The sequence below is a fragment of the Idiotropiscis lumnitzeri genome, chromosome 7, assembly GCF_059441095.1.
Source record: "Idiotropiscis lumnitzeri isolate Australia: NSW breed Sydney's pygmy pipehorse chromosome 7, RoL_Ilum_1.0, whole genome shotgun sequence".
NCBI lineage: Eukaryota > Metazoa > Chordata > Actinopteri > Syngnathiformes > Syngnathidae > Idiotropiscis > Idiotropiscis lumnitzeri.
In genome coordinates this window covers 204,214-219,376 of record NC_142397.1, presented here as the reverse complement: position 1 = coordinate 219,376, position 15,163 = coordinate 204,214, and the positions used below count along the sequence as shown (strand labels likewise).

At 51.6% G+C, this 15,163-nt stretch overlaps 3 protein-coding genes across 5 annotated transcripts; all 3 read right to left on the bottom strand.

Moving 5' to 3' along the window:
• Window positions 1-594: 594 nt before the first annotated feature.
• On the bottom strand, window positions 595-4,222 carry LOC148332958 (segment polarity protein dishevelled homolog DVL-3-like). 2 transcript variants are annotated; one of them, XM_088299981.1, is made up of 9 exons: window positions 2,975-3,750; window positions 2,813-2,882; window positions 2,298-2,434; window positions 2,088-2,164; window positions 1,936-2,009; window positions 1,755-1,835; window positions 1,564-1,692; window positions 1,326-1,490; window positions 595-1,248 (listed from the first exon to the last, which is right to left on the bottom strand). In XM_088299981.1, exons 1-9 carry the CDS (start codon window positions 2,990-2,992, stop codon window positions 1,094-1,096), a joined length of 906 nt encoding a protein of 301 aa, XP_088156107.1. In that variant the 5' UTR covers window positions 2,993-3,750; the 3' UTR covers window positions 595-1,093. The 2 variants fall into 2 exon arrangements, with proteins under 2 accessions (XP_088156107.1, XP_088156109.1); XM_088299983.1 differs by lacking the exons at window positions 2,813-2,882; window positions 2,975-3,750 and adding an exon at window positions 4,104-4,222.
• Window positions 3,895-10,385, bottom strand: rnpepl1 (arginyl aminopeptidase like 1). 2 transcript variants are annotated; one of them, XM_088299952.1, is made up of 11 exons: window positions 9,677-10,385; window positions 9,341-9,481; window positions 8,685-8,836; window positions 8,489-8,605; window positions 6,749-6,984; window positions 6,570-6,683; window positions 6,041-6,153; window positions 5,870-5,963; window positions 5,568-5,798; window positions 4,541-4,683; window positions 3,895-4,471 (listed from the first exon to the last, which is right to left on the bottom strand). In XM_088299952.1, exons 1-11 carry the CDS (start codon window positions 10,133-10,135, stop codon window positions 4,241-4,243), a joined length of 2,031 nt encoding a protein of 676 aa, XP_088156078.1. In that variant the 5' UTR covers window positions 10,136-10,385; the 3' UTR covers window positions 3,895-4,240. The 2 variants fall into 2 exon arrangements, with proteins under 2 accessions (XP_088156078.1, XP_088156079.1); XM_088299953.1 differs by lacking the exon at window positions 9,341-9,481.
• A 1,436-nt stretch (window positions 10,386-11,821) lies between these two features.
• Window positions 11,822-15,052, bottom strand: rpl35a (ribosomal protein L35a). The gene is made up of 5 exons (XM_088299991.1): window positions 14,938-15,052; window positions 14,357-14,395; window positions 12,700-12,852; window positions 12,075-12,219; window positions 11,822-11,912 (listed from the first exon to the last, which is right to left on the bottom strand). The coding sequence occupies exons 2-5, from the start codon at window positions 14,365-14,367 to the stop codon at window positions 11,889-11,891; spliced, it is 333 nt and encodes a 110-aa protein (XP_088156117.1). The 5' UTR covers window positions 14,368-14,395; window positions 14,938-15,052; the 3' UTR covers window positions 11,822-11,888.
• Between the last annotated feature and the right edge of the window lie 111 nt (window positions 15,053-15,163).

The window sequence follows — 15,163 nt, the reverse complement described above, 5'->3', positions numbered from 1 at the left end:
AAGCTTTTATCGATCACATGCTATGACGTAGTATGAACATTTTATCACGTTGGTGTCTTGATTCATTTGCTTCCATGCGTGCAGCCAGGTCGGCATTGCACACGGGGATCTCGCTTTCCAACAAGTCAATAAAACACGCCAACCTGTGACGTCACTTATCCGTCCAGCTCGTCACAATTCCGTTTCGGATGCGGTGAATGAAGACTGCAACTCGCCCTCAAACAGTCGCTTGACGTCGACAAGGTGAACTTGTCAAACGAGCTGCTAGCTAACCCGTCCACCATGACGTCATCGTCGCGGCAGCTTAGCTGCAGTCGAATGCGCGCGCGAGCGCGGAAGTTGGGGGCGGGAGGTTGTGCGAAGACAACGGGAGAAAAAAGTCGAAAATATTTGTTTTGTCCTTGCGCTGCGTGGTTTCTCCCCGCCAACCGTGACGAGGGGACGGTCTCCTCCTCCTTCTCTCTCACTCAAGATGGCGGCCGGCAGTTGAGCGCGGACTTCCGTTTAGAGCGAGCCGCTTGCGCCCTCTGCTGCACCGAAGGACAAACGCCTGCTTTGCCAGGAGAAAGCGAACAAAAAGCGCGCACAACAAAGTCGTCATCAATTGCAGAATTAATTGCAATTTTTTTTATCCACATATATTCGCCGCCCAAAGGTCAGCCCAACATGAAATATTATATACATCTACTGAAATAAAACTTTCATATCCGAAGCTTTGCAAATCCACTGAAATACTCCCTGAAAGTTGCATAGTCAGTAAATGAACTGATGAAGTCTCATTAGTTACAACATGAATAATGAATATTATATCAAGATTGATTCAAACTCCCCCTAAACCAGTGATTCTCAAATCGCGGTACAGATAATGGATGGATGGATGATTTTTGAAAAAAAAAAAAAAAAAAATCAAGTGATTGAACTGGTTCTGTCATCACAAACTGTTTGAAGTTGTGGCACTTGACCAAAAATAACAACAAAAAACAATAACAGCACAATCAGCGTTTAGTGGTGAACAAAACATTTGCAACATTTTATCAGGTGATGCAGTTGCACTTTTAGATCAGACTGGTCCAAATGTCCTTGTGCTCAAACTTCAAGACGGTTCCTTGCGGTCAGACTGGTCCCTTGGACCGACCGTCTCCGTGTCCGTCTGGTGGCCGAGGTTCTGGTCGTCTGCTGAAGACGTCGCCCAGTAGTGCAGCGCCCCAACCGCGTCACGGCGGCCCATGAGCGCCATTCCGGTGAGCTCTGTGAGAAAAGACGCATGTGAGCGTGCGGCGCCCTCGTGTGGCGGCGGCCGGAAGCGCCGATCAGTGGCGACTGACCTCCAACGATGTAGTACCGTTCGGGCGAGAATCGTTTGTGCGCGCGGGCGTTGACAGCGTGTCGGATGAAGCCGCGCTCCAGCAGCTCGGCGGCGTAACGACGAGCCTCGGCGCGCTTGGCCGCGCCCGCCACGTTGCGACGCAACCAGCCGACCGCGTCGCCACCTGAGCGACAAAGAGCAGCGAGCGCGTAGCGGTGGGGACGCGTGCGTGGTTGGCGCTGGCGCGTGTGGCATACCTGTGAAGGCGTCGGGGATGACCACCTTGAGCCACATCCTGTCGCGAACTGCTACGCCCGAATCGGCCCTCATCATGGCCTTGACGACGGTCGCCATGTCGCCGTCCACGCTCAGATGCTCGTCATCACCTGAACGTCATCGTCAAAACGTGGCCGTGACAACGCTTCGAGGGAATGATGTCATTTAGTACCGTAAGGTGGGAGGAGCTTCCCCGTCACAGCAGCTGTGTGGGACACCCAGGAGGCGGGGTCGATTGGTCGCACCGGCTCACCTGTAGGACGACGCGCGCATCAATCCAGGCGTGACTGGCCAACGATTCCTCCTTATCGATTCATTTATTTGTTTATTTGGGCGCGGGTTTGGTCACTGACCTCTTGGCAAGGTGAAAAAGCCGTTCGGCGCCGGCGCCGGCTCCCAAAACCGCAACAACGTCAGCGACAGCAGACTGCACACACGCACACAAGCGTGGGCGCGAAGATATGGAAGATGCTAACCTGCGATGCTAGGTGGCGCTCACGCTTACCCTGACCTCTGGACAGCGTCTCTGAGGACCTGCACGGCCAGCGAGCTGCTCGCCTTCTCCAGGCTCACCTCGTTGACCTGGCGATGACGTCATAGCCTTAGTCTCGCACCACGTGCCAGGTGAAGTAAGTGACGAGGTGGTACATGGCCCACCGTGTGACATCATCGCAGATGAGTTGTTTATGTGGAACAGGTGTGAGGTGTGCGTCACCCGTATCAAGACGTCTCCGCTGCGTACGCGTCCGTCGGCCGCCACGGCGCCGTCCTCCATGATGGATCCGATGTACACGCCGGCACCTTTGTCCTGGCTTTCACCGAGCACGCTGATGCCCAGGAAGTCACGCTTCTCTGTACACACGCGCACGCATGTCGGGAGGAAATGCAGTCATGTGGTACAATGCGCCAAAATCTGACTTCGCCTATGAACAGGGGTGTGCAGACTTTTTCGAGCTACAATATCACTGCAAATATGTATTAGTCGTATGGCGGAGTAGTTCGAGTGGTGTTGCAGTGACGGGAGGAGTGTTGTTCGACTCAGTAGCGCGATTCAATAACTGTGTGACTAATTCGACTGAGTAAGCCATGAGAGGTGCGACCCGCTGCCTGACGCGACTCACTGGCTCGTGTCATAAAAAAAAAAAAAAAAACTAACTCGTGTCATGCGACTCTCGGACTTGTGCGATTCGATGACTTCAGTCGGGTCACATGGCGGATGCGCTCACTCACCCAAGTCCAAAGTGACGCTCACCACGTTGATTGACATTGACGAGCCGCTCACGCTGCTGACCGACTCGCGCTGGTGCGCAAACACACACACGCGCACACGCACACGTCATGTCAGTTGCCACATGTGTCAATCAATACTTGAAGCACGACGCGTATACGTACAGTACGTGGCCTCTCCATTCCTTGTGGATGCCGATTTTGTTGCAGCGTCAACTTGTCCAAACACCGAAAAACACGAATTCACAGCAAAAGACATTCGTCTACGCTCACTGATCCTCGTAAAACACGCAAACGTACTCTCAAGAGTGACCAAGACACACGCGCGCACACTCGCAACGCACCTTCCCAAAAAAGATCCCCGCCGCCTTCTAATCGCTTCAACATCGGCAGCATCTTTTTTTCATACTCAATGTTGCGTGCGCTTGTGGACAATAGTGGCACGCTCACGTGACCGACAGCGCGGCCAATGGGAGCGCAGCGGCCGAGTTCGCGGTTAAGAGCTTTACTGGAGCAGAAGACGCGCGTGCTCGTTGCGCCTGGAGGCGCGTGACACGCACGACACGGCCAACTCGAGCGTTTGCAAACGTCGACCAGAATGAAAGGCCACAGCTCTCTCGCTTTTTTTTCTTTTTTGCACAAAGTGGCCGGCCACTTACGGATGCAAGCGAGCAGGAGGAAGGAGCAGCCGACGCTTCGCGAGCAAGTCGCCGGTATCGGTGTCGGTTGCCTGGGCACCTGCTGATGACGTCACACTTTAAACCACGTATTTTTCAAATAAATTCCTTTGCCTCTCTTTTATTTATCCCTGGCTGTTCTACTTGCATATAAACAAATCTAATTTGAAACTGCACTACCGTCACGTGGGCGCGGCCGCTCCTACGTCACTTCCGCCTATTCCGATCACGTTTCTCCTGTCGAACTTGCGAACAATGTCGAGGTTCCCGTCGCCTGCAAGATTGGTGTGATTTTATTTCATTTTCATGTTTTCCTTTTCTGATTGCCAAAGTAACGGAACATTGACGTGACGTCATCGACAGGCACGCAGAGGACACCGAATTAAAAAAAAAAATCCTTACGAAAAGTAGCAGTAAATGTACTTTATTATTATTATTTAGTAACTCCGAACATACAACCACAACAAACAGGATTACAAAAATATATTGTAAGGCTTGACGTCATCAGCAGGTGTGCAGGCTACCTAAAGACCCCGCCCACATCTACATGGACGTGAGGAACATTATGGGATAGCGGCGGCTCGACTCGCCGCTCAAAGTTGACCGTTGTCTCCTACCTTCAACGCATTCGCTGGCGACGGCGAGTGCTTGTTAAACAGGTGAACTCATCATCTTGTTTGCGCTTTCGTCAAGTCTACGCACAGCCGCCAGCTGGATGCCAGATCTGGGCCAACGCAAAATGGCGGCGGTGGCCTCACGCTGACACGTTGATGTCTCGCAATGAGACGGCGGCGGCGGCATCAGACGAGCGCGGGGGCGGCGCGAGGTGCGCGTTGCGTTGTCCCTGCGTGATGATTTGCTGCAGCGATCGTCGCAGGTTGGGGTGAAGACGGCGCCGGGTCTGCCGGAACACGTCCACGGCCACGCCGCGCATGGCGCCCGCCGACAGGTCCTCGTACAGCGGCACCGTGTACATGCGGGACGTCTGCACGCAAGCGCACACGACAACAAGTCAGCGAGACGCATGCGCGCGCTGTGAGAAGGCTTCACTGACGTGTTTTTGGAGGAAGGCGGTCACTCTGGGCAGGTCGGGCGAGAAAACACTCCTGACCACGAGCTGCAGCCAACGCATTGCGACCTCCGCGTTCAGGCCATCCAACAGCGACGCGTAGCGCGTGCGCATTTGCGACATCACCTCTGAAATGGAAACACAAACTCAGAAAAATGGCAACGCACACGTCACACATGCCCCCCACCCGGCTAGCATGTAGCATGTAGCATGTTGGCACACCGCCTGTCATGTCAAAAGCTAACCCGGCCAGAGGTGGGCAAAACATTTGAACTCGATTGCACAACTGTGAGCCACACCGCGAATTAGCGAATGTGACAGGAGAAGAATTTCTCGTGTAGAATCTAATTTTGGCCACTCGCCTGAGTTGTGTGCGGCCAGCGTGGGTTCAGTTCCCACTCGGTGACGGTGTCGTTGTCTGCTTTGTGACTGGCTGGCGACCAGTTCAGGGTGTAGTGCGCCTTTCGCCCGTCGTCGGCTGGGATCGGCGCCGTACAGGACAAGCGGGGTGGATAATGACAATTTTGGCGAGTCGGTTCATCACACGCACGAGGGCCGATCCGTGGGCCGGACTAAAAGCAACCTCCGGCCTTTGTTGATCAAATCCTTTTTTAAAATTTGTCACCCACCCACGCTCCCGCCCCAAAAATGTTCCACCCGGCTCTGCAGACGGCCATGTTTAGACGAGTGAAGGCACATTTGGGTCGACTTAAGAGTGTTAAGGTAAATACGTGAGCCCAGAATTTGCTGCTCGGCAATAAAATAGACGACATTGTCGGATGTTGGCAGTTGAGGTCAGCGAGTTTCCATAGTAGGTGTTACTCGAACATGGCGCCAATGCGCCGCGCCGCGCCAGCTTCAAAATCAAAGCCTACCAAGGCGCTGATGCGCGCGTGTTGTTTGGTTTGAAGTTGGCCTTTTGGCAGCGACGCCTTCCCAACGGCGCACACCGCGCAAACGTGCTCGAGCATTTTGCCGTTTTTGCGGCATAGCCTAGCCTAGCCTAGCGTACCGTGCGGCAGGGGCGCATGGTCCAGCATGCAGTCCAGAAACAGAACCACCTGGAGTGTGCTCCAATGGGCCACGTCCAAGATGGCGGCCGCCTCCCGCGTGTCACCGGCGCACCCGCCGGTCCACGCGCGGCACAGGTCTCGCACCGGCCCAGTCAAGGCGGCCCCCGCCGACAGGTCCGGCTGGTACGGGGGCGCCCCGCAGCCCGTCAGCCAGCGCTGGAAATCCGCACCTGACAGGGAGCCAAGGGGCGGGGCCGATCACTCGGAGGCATTGGGGGGGGGTCGTCATTTGCAAACGTACCTTCCTTCTGCGCCGCTTCAGGAAAGGTGGCCATGAACAAGTCCAGGAAATCCTGAGCCACCACGCTCTGGAACTTGAACTCACTGATGTAGTCCTGTTGGCGGGAAGGTCTTGGATTGGTGCGTTGGTGCGTTTGTGCGTGCGTGCGTGCGCGTGTGTGCGTGCACCAACCCGCAGGAATCCGTCAAAGCGTCCGACATCCCCGCACAGCGACGACAAGTAGGACACGAAGCAGAAACCTTTCTCGTACGTGAACAGATTCATCAACGTGCTCGGGTTCACGCCTGCTCCAACACAAACGCAGAAAGCACGTTGGCGCGCGTGTGCGTCTACATCATGGTTATCAAATTGCGAGTCTTGCTGCGCTTGTGCGCGTGCGCCACGGTTATTTTGGTCAACGAAAAACCAAAAAGAATTCCGCATTATTGTGAGCAAGTTGATTCCATTTTCAAATGTCATCTTTTGGAGATTTTAAGGAGCAAAACGTGTTCACTTCAAAAGAAAATCGCACTTGACAAATACACCACATTACAAAAAAGTCCAAACTAAAACTAATGAAAAATAACAAATCTCTTCTGAAAACTAATTCAAACGACCTGAATTGGAAAGAAAAAGTCAAAACCAAACAACAACGAAACTAAAAGGATAATAACCGTGGCGCGCGTTTGCCTGCGTAAGGCTCACACACATGCGTGCGTACCGGGTTCCAGTTTGACTTGCAGCCGAGTGACGGGGTTGTCGTCACCGAGCAGGCGCAGCTGCCGGTGCAGGGCGTCCAATCGTACGGCACTTTCCAGACAGGTGAAGGCGGCGCCTGCACAAGACAAGCGGGTCAAGACGGCCACCCCGTTTGCGGGGCGGCGCGGCGCGGCGCTCTACCGTAGGCCCGGGCGGTGATCCTGCGCTGCGCGTAGGTGGCCAGCCCTTCGCTGAGCCACATCCCCTCCCAGGTGGCGTTGGTGACGGCGTTGCCGAACCAGGCGTGAGCGATCTCGTGCACCACGTCGATCAGGAGGAACTCGCCGCTCTCCAGGATGGACGCCGCGATGAAGGTCAGGCACGGATTCTCCATGGCCACCATGGGGAAGGACGGCGGCAGGAAGACCAGGTCGCACCTGGCCGCAGCCCACAATCTGGTCAGAACGGGGAGGCGGGTCTCCGGTCGTGTTGCGGCGCGGCGTCAGGCGAACGAGCACTTGCCACGGTGTGGCTTTGCCCAAGAGGCGGCGCAACGAGCTGTCTGTCGTTTGAACCATTTTGGCGGGCGGAAAATGCGACATGCGTCTGTTTATCTTCCGCGTAGAGCAGGGGTCCTCGAGGGCCGGTGTCCTGCAGGTTTTCCATCTCTCCCTGCTGCAACGCAGCTGATTCAAACGATCAGCTAATCAGCAAGGTCTGCAGAAGCGAGATAACGATCGCTCAGGTGTGTTGCACCAGGGAGAGGTGGAAAACGGGCGGCACAGCGGCCCTCGAGGAACAGGATTGAAGACCCCTGGCGTAGAGCATCTAAATGAAGCTGAATCGAACCGGGCCTTGAGTGAATCGTTCCAAGCCATTCTCCAGGCCTCTTACTTGTTGGCAAGTTCAAAAGGAATTGCTTCAATTATGAGAAAAATCCTAAGCGCCATTATTTGGCTAATTTCCGCTTCTTCGAAAAATAATTGATTTTTGGGTGGAAAACAAGAAAATGACAAATCCAATTCTTTGAAACGCTATAATTGCTTACGTTCCTTTTGGACCAAACGCAAATTTTCAAGTTGGTTGGAATTATAAAAATAAAAAGCGTTGCTTGTTTCAACAAATTTGTGAAACATTTCAATAAACAATTTCCATCAATCTTTAAAGTGCAAATTTCAAACTCAAAACTCTCTCTAATATTTGACATTGGAACATGAATACTCATTTAACAATTGCTTAAATAATACGCACGTGTGTGTGCGTGCGTATATATTAGTGTTGTCATTTTTGAAGGAAACAATCAAAAAATTTCAATGATTGACTGCGATTGATCACATTTTTCAACTCCTATTTTTTGTGAAGCTCGTAACAGGAATTGACTTGAATAATATCTCGGAATTGATGCAAAATCACCAAATATGAAGTCTATTTAATTCTAAAAGCTTTCTTTGATCCTTGCATACGATCGAAAAGGCATTTTTCTTCGAAACGTTTGACAAAACTGCAAAACAAGCAGCGCACTCCAGCGGCGTTGCTTTGCAAGGCCCACCGCTAACTTGAGCACTTTTTACAATTACAATTTGCCAATTTTGAAATCGTGGAGTGTCATAATCGTAAATGAATTCCAATTCATATCTTCAGAGGACGAACTAACCGTCCATCCATCGACGGCGTCTTTTGGCTCGGATTTGACACCGCCAGGCGGCCACAACGGAACGGTGGCATCCATTTGAGATTCGAGTGTTCGGAGTAACCGACATCAATGCCGTTGCGCAAACCATTCCAGTTGGGCATTTTTCTTTCCTCTGCTGCCCGCAAGAATGCTTCTTTCACCGCTTAGTTGTTTGTTGAAAAGTTGCAAAGTGACCCCCGCCGGCAATGTTGAAGCACCAGGACGCAATGTGACCGGTTCTCCCCACCCTGCGTCACGGCGCCACTGACCTCCCCCACAGGTAGCGTCCAAAGAGTTCCTCCGCTGTGGTCAGCCAACGCTCAACGCCGCCCGCTAGCTTCTTGGCGGCGCACGACAGCAGACAAGGCTCGGCCCACACGCGGCTTCTGAAGGGGTGACGAGACGAGGATGACGCGTGACAAAGAGAGGACCAAACGACGGACGGACGGACGGACGGACGCGTACCTGGGGCCCACGTCGGCGTGTCGGAGGTTCCCGGCCACAAGTGCCACCAGGTAGGCGGGCACGGGCGCATCCATGGAGAAGTGAAACACACGATCGGCTTTGGAGTAGCAACTACGGGACGCGCTCATCAGAACGGTCACGTCGTCCGGAACCTGAAACACACAGCGACGCGTTTAACGGGAACGGAATTGTATTTAGTGGGCTTCGAAAGTTCCGGAGCGGCCCCCGCTAGTCGAGACGTTTGGTCCGCAGGACAGTCGTGGTCAGCAACTTTTTCAAACCTTATCAGGCTCCCTCCTTGGCTGCCGATGGAGGCCAAAATAATTGAATCATGTCATATCAGACTGGGCACGCCCCCGACTGCGGTCTGTGTCCCGTTCCGGCCTCGACCCTCCGGCCTTATTCATAAAAATTGTACATTAAGTTGCCTCAAAATAAAAGTGCTACGGGGCACATTTAGCCGTGACTTGTTTGACCAGAATTCAGCATCAGCAGAAGAAGAGCAGAGAAGCCGACAGGAAGAAAAGAGGAGGAAATGTTGCCAACTGTGACTGTGCTCTTTCGAGATCATCATTTGCTTCTCCTTGTTGATTATTCGATTTGGGGGTTCACTTGGAAGCACAGAGCGGCTCGTGTCGGGAGGGGGGTTCACTCACACGAATGGCCGCCGTGTATGTGCTCTTGACAGCCGGAGAGTCGAAGCACGGGAAGAAGGAACGATTGGACACGGAATGACCTTGAGTGAACACCAGAGGGCGATCTTGACCGCACGTCAGCTCCGAGTCCAACCACCACATCTGGAACACGCACACACACGCACAAGCGCAACTTCAAACGTTAATACGCGGCCGTGTGTGCGTGTGCATGCATATACAGTCCATGTATTTAATGCATAATGCACGTGTATACATGGTTCGTCTGCATATTTTACACGTGCGTTTGCAAGTATGCACGTGCACGTGCAGGCGAATGCGTTTCATGCGTGTTCTCACCGCAGGTCCGTCCGTGGCCGCGTACCTGATGGTGACTTGCATGCGCGCCCCAACCGCAACAAGTTCAGGAAGGTCGATTTTGAGGGCACAGCCAAAGTCCGCGAAAGGCTCCAGGCGGAAGGCGAGGCAGGCCGGCTCTCGAGCGGCGCTGTCGCCGCTTGTCTTACAGTCAACAGTGTGCACCACCAGGGACGAGTGCGCGTCCAGCACCAAGGTCCGGAGCCCTGCGACCAGAGGCAGCAGGTCCAGAACCAGCCAGCCGCTCATCTCCTTCAGTGCAAAGTTGATGCGCAGGTCCAAGTGGAAGTGACGCAGACAGAAGTCGGCAAAGTTGGACGCGGACGCCACGTCGGCGGGGGGCCGCCGCCCGGGGTCCCTCGCTGCGGACTCCCCCGGGCAGGTAGATGGAGACTTGCGGCAGCAGCACAGCGAGGCGGACGAGGATGCGGACGCAGACATGGCACATAAACGTCAGCAAACGTGTGGAAGCAAAAGGTCCAAACGCAAGACGATAGACTGAAAGCAGCTTAGCATCGGCATCATTCAAACCAATCAAGAAAGTGTCAAAGTCAAACGAACGCACTACTCGAGTCCACTTCACATGAAATCCAGAACCAGTACCGGAAGTCGACTTGGTCAACGGGCGCTTGTCGTCAGCAACTTGACAGACTTGAGGCTAAGTAGCCATAGCCTCATTAGCTCCGCCACGGGGGGCGCGGGGGTCCAAAGTCCAAATTCAAAGTCAAACAGAAGCAAAACCCGAAACGCACCACCAGAGTCCACTTTACAGCCGAACCTCGGACCAGAACCACAAGCGGAAGTCGATTTGGAGTCTGCAAGATGATTGACAGCATGCTAATTAGCAACATTAGCATGGTGAGCTGCCGATCGTCCGTTCGTCGGCTGCTTTTTTTCACCTCAGCCGGCTTCCACGCACTGCCCGCTGGCCCACATATGCGGTGCGGTCCGGTTCGCACGGCGTGTGTTGCAGTGCCGGTTTGGGGCTTTCGATTCTGCCCTCGGAAGCAAAACAGGAAGCAGAAAAGACACTCGACAAAGTTTGTCATGAACGCGAGGGGGCGCGCGAGAGTACGGCAGGGGGTCAAAGGGCGTCGTTTTGGTAACCCACAATGCGTTCTTTTTTTTTTAATTGCAGGAATTAATACAAATAACTCGGGCGCGATTTAACAATCCAAACTTTGAGAAATAAACATACAAAGAGCCACGGAGCAGTTTACAGAACCCCCCCATCAAAAAAACACTTCAGAGCTCAAATTTTAAAGCAAATTAAGACCCAATGAAAAAAGGTTCTTAGATTTTTTTCTTATTATTCCACAAACTTCCAAAGGCTATACCGTCGTAGGAAATGAATCAAAGTCTTGTTTTCAAATGTCCACACTTTCCTTTCCTGTTATATTCTTATTTTTGTCAGTTGCTTTGAGAAAAAAGATGAAAGCGTGATGTGCTTCAATTTGTTTCCGTTTATGTGCCGTGACTAGTTTTTGTGTTGTTGAGATGCATGTGCACATATTGCACATTGTGTAATTGTATATTTCTGTCAGTTTTTCACCCCAAAATATTCATTCAGCCATGGACGTGTGACGAATATCCATCCATCCATTATCTGCACCGCTTCTCCTCACGAGGGTCGCTGGAGCTTCTTCCAGCTGTCTTCAGGTAGTCGGCGGGTCACACCCTGAATTGGTTGCCAGCCAATCGCAGGGCACACAAAGACAAACAACCATCCGTGCTCGGGGCAATTTCGGGTGTCCAGTCAACCTACCACACATGTTTTTGGAATGTGGGAGGAAACCAGAATACCCGGAGGAAAACCACGCAGGTATGGGGAGAAGATGCAAACTCCACAAAGGAAGGCCGGAGCCCGAACCAAACCCACAAACTCAGCACTGTGAGGCCATCGTGCTAACCGGCCGTCCACCGTGTGGAGATTAATTCATTCTAATTATTATATTGTAAGAATTCTAATGTGTAAAGACATTCACACTTTGGCAACCATGACTGGCGGCCGGCAAACACGTGCGTGCGCCGCACCTCCATTAGGTCGTTTCAAGATGGCTGCCGCAGCTAAGCGTGCGATTGGTGGACGGGTGCAGATTGCCCAACAAACCCAAACAGGAGCATGTCCAGCGTATTGTCTTTTTTATTGTTTATTTACAAACAACAACAAGCTGCTGGGGGGCTGCGGCGTTGCTCACACCCGGGAAGGGTACAACATCTGAGGACATACAAAAAAAAGAAAACGAAAAATGGAAATTAGATGTCGCCAAGCTTGTAGGAAAAGCAGGCAAGCAAGCAGCCGTCTGATGACGCATTTTCTTTTCAGTTCCACCAATGTTTGGCGCGGGAAATTCATGCGAGTGCGGCGATGCGGTCATACCACTCGTATGCGATGTCCGATGGCTTTGGCGGGCAGGTTGCTGGTGAACTTGGCCCTCACCATCCCACTGTTGCCGTGGGCGCGCATCACCTTTCCCCAAATCACACGCGTCTTGTTAGGCTTGCCGCCGGGTGTCACCGTCTTCCTGAGAGAGAAAGAGAGCGAGTCACCCGTCAGTGCACTCCACACCACAAAACTTTTTTTTTTTTTTTGCTTGAAATTTCAGGGTGACTGACAAAGTCCTTCTTCCCATCGTTGGCCTTTCTGTGACTTGGCCACGCCTCCTCAGACATCCTGCAATTGGCCGCCACTTCCTGGCGACGCGGCACATGGCTGACAAGTGTCGCCCTAATTTCTTTGGAAGCCGCTCCAATCACATCCTATTGCACTCTGTTCTTTAGTTTTCGACGCGTGTGCGTGCTCTTATGTGAATGCCGCAACTTTCTATTCCCCGACGGGTCAATGGGTGAAGTCTATATGGCATTTGGCTCAAAAATTGACAATAAAATAAAATCTTTATGAGCCAGGCACTCTTGCAGCGTGTCATCAGCGGAAAGGGCAACTTTTGGGGAGTGGACAAGTAGCTAGGAGGCAAGGAAGGAAGCAAAGAGGGAAGGAGTCTGACTTCTTGGCCTTGTAGACGTAAGCGCATCGTTTGCCCAGGTAGAAGTCGACCTCGTTGCGGCTGTAACATCCTTCCAGCTTGAGCAGCGCCGTGTGCTCACGTTGGTTGCGCAGGCCGCGCTTGTAGCCGGTAAAGATGGCCTTGCTCCACAGCCTGCACGCAAACACACACACAGTCAAAGGCGAAACAAGCTGGGACTTTGTACCTGCCGCACCAGCAGCGCTTTGTCCTCTCTGGTCGCAAGGTGAGCAAACGAACGCCATGGCAACGGCAAGTGCTTGGATCGGTGGCCACGCTTCTATTGTCAACTGGGTTCTTCCACTTGCTGCTTTACTCATTCGCTGCCATTGACGGATATAGACGCCCAAAAGTACATTCATTTGACCTGGGCTGGCAGCGAATGATTAAAAGGGAAGTGGACTCAAAAGGTTTCTTGGCAGCATATACAAGGGTCAGCACGCGGAACAAAAACTACAAGCTAGGCCTCAGCAGTTGTTGGCGTCAGGCCTACTTGTTCTGTCTGAAACGATCACACATCAGAAGCGGTCGCTCTAAGTGAAGTCGGTTGAAGGAAAAGACAACAGGAAAACGCAAACTCCTCGCAACAACTTTCAAAATCAATGCGTTTGTGAGCAATCGCAACACAGCAAATGATATGATTGTCAAGACGAGTGCCTTCGCTTCGGGGGTCTTCGAATCGGATCTTTCAATGACTTTGTGGGAAGCACGTTGGTCAGAGCTTCGCCTAGTGACTTTGTCTTGTTATTGCTGGACAGTTTTTCTATCACTACTTTAACAGTATAAAACAACGTTCATTCAATCGTTTGTGTTTGGATAAAACTGGAACTGGCCTCAACGTCACTATTTAACACACAATCTTAACTTGCTGTTTGAGATATACACACACACACAAACAAACAACATGCCGCATGAATCAAACAAGTGTGTTAAATCTGACACATTCTCTCATTCAGGTAACAAACAAAGCAAAGTGTTGGTGACTATCACCCAAACAAGTTATTTCAATGCACACTCATTGCTTTTGACGGCTGCCATCACATCACCGCGTGTGTGCGGACGAGCTGGGCTGTGCCTAATTGAGGCAATTAATTCAATTTGGAAATAGCATTTACATTAGCATTTTTGAGAGGTTTCTTTTATATCTTACAATGTATTTAAAGTTGACCTCCGCTTTTCACAGGACAGCGCGCAAATAGCGCTAACTGGCATAATATTGACAGCGATTGGTTTTCATTATCGATCTTAAGTTGACAGGTTTGGTCCACTTGGTCATCGAATATCCTCCACGTGGCCCCAGTTTGACATGCCTGGTCCAAGCCAATCAGAGAAGAGATTCTCCAGGTACAAGACATTTTCTTTTGCCCATGGCTGCCAGGATGGCCGAGTGGTCTAAGGCGCCGCGTTCAGGACCCAGTCTCCCCAGGAGGCCTGGGTTCGAATCTCGAATTTCCCCATTGTGGGACTAATAAAGGCATTATTATTATTAAACAGGCCAAGCCCCAATTTCCAGAAAATACTTGCGCAAATACTTTGTGCGTTGTGCTCAAGTTCAAGCAGAGTCAGCATTTTGGACTTGAACCTTCAACCAACATTTTGATCCTAGCAAATCAAGCTCAACGACAAGAATCAACCTTACCTTCCTGGCATCTTCGCTTTTCTTAACAGGAGGGCTCACCTGTGCATGCAGACAAACAGCAAATGAGCAGTGAACTCATTGGACAATAATGACGTCAAACAATAAAACGGCACGTTTGTTGACGTTTCGTTTACTGGAAACTTGAACTTCCAAAAGATGCAAAAGGTTTGCATAGCAGCATTTCTTCCGATCTTTTTTAGTGTCCCGTGTTTCGACAATTAGCTGTGTCGGTTTGAAGCAACGTTCGCGGCTCCAAACTGTCACGAACACACTTGTGAAGAACAAATAAAAAACACAGAAGACGAGAGCTGCTAAACTAATATGCGAACGTTTCACGGACGCGCCGTCTGGCCAAAAAGGCACTTTTCCCCTCGGAACACAGCGAATAGCTCATCCGGGCAGGTAGCCGATGCTAGCACTTTAAAGGCACAATCCGAGCACAATCGGGGCCATCTCAAAGCCCACAAGGAGCAAAATACGCACACGAGGCCAAAATGAGACGACGACGAGGACCGCGCACAAATTGGTCGGATTTAACGAAGACTTTTCAACATTTTGCCAGACATGTTCGGGATTCTTACCTGCTCCGCTAACGCAAATATGGCGAGAAAGAGCGCGCGCAAAGAATGCTGGGGAATTATTGTCGACATTGGTGCCCGGCGGAGCGCCTGCTCAAAAAGAACCAAACGGCTTTTTTTTTTCTTTTTGTAATATATTTTACATCTTGGTTTTCGTCAGACAAAGTTTTGCTAAACACATGATAGATAGATAGATAGATAATAGAGTTCAAATACATGTGAAACATTT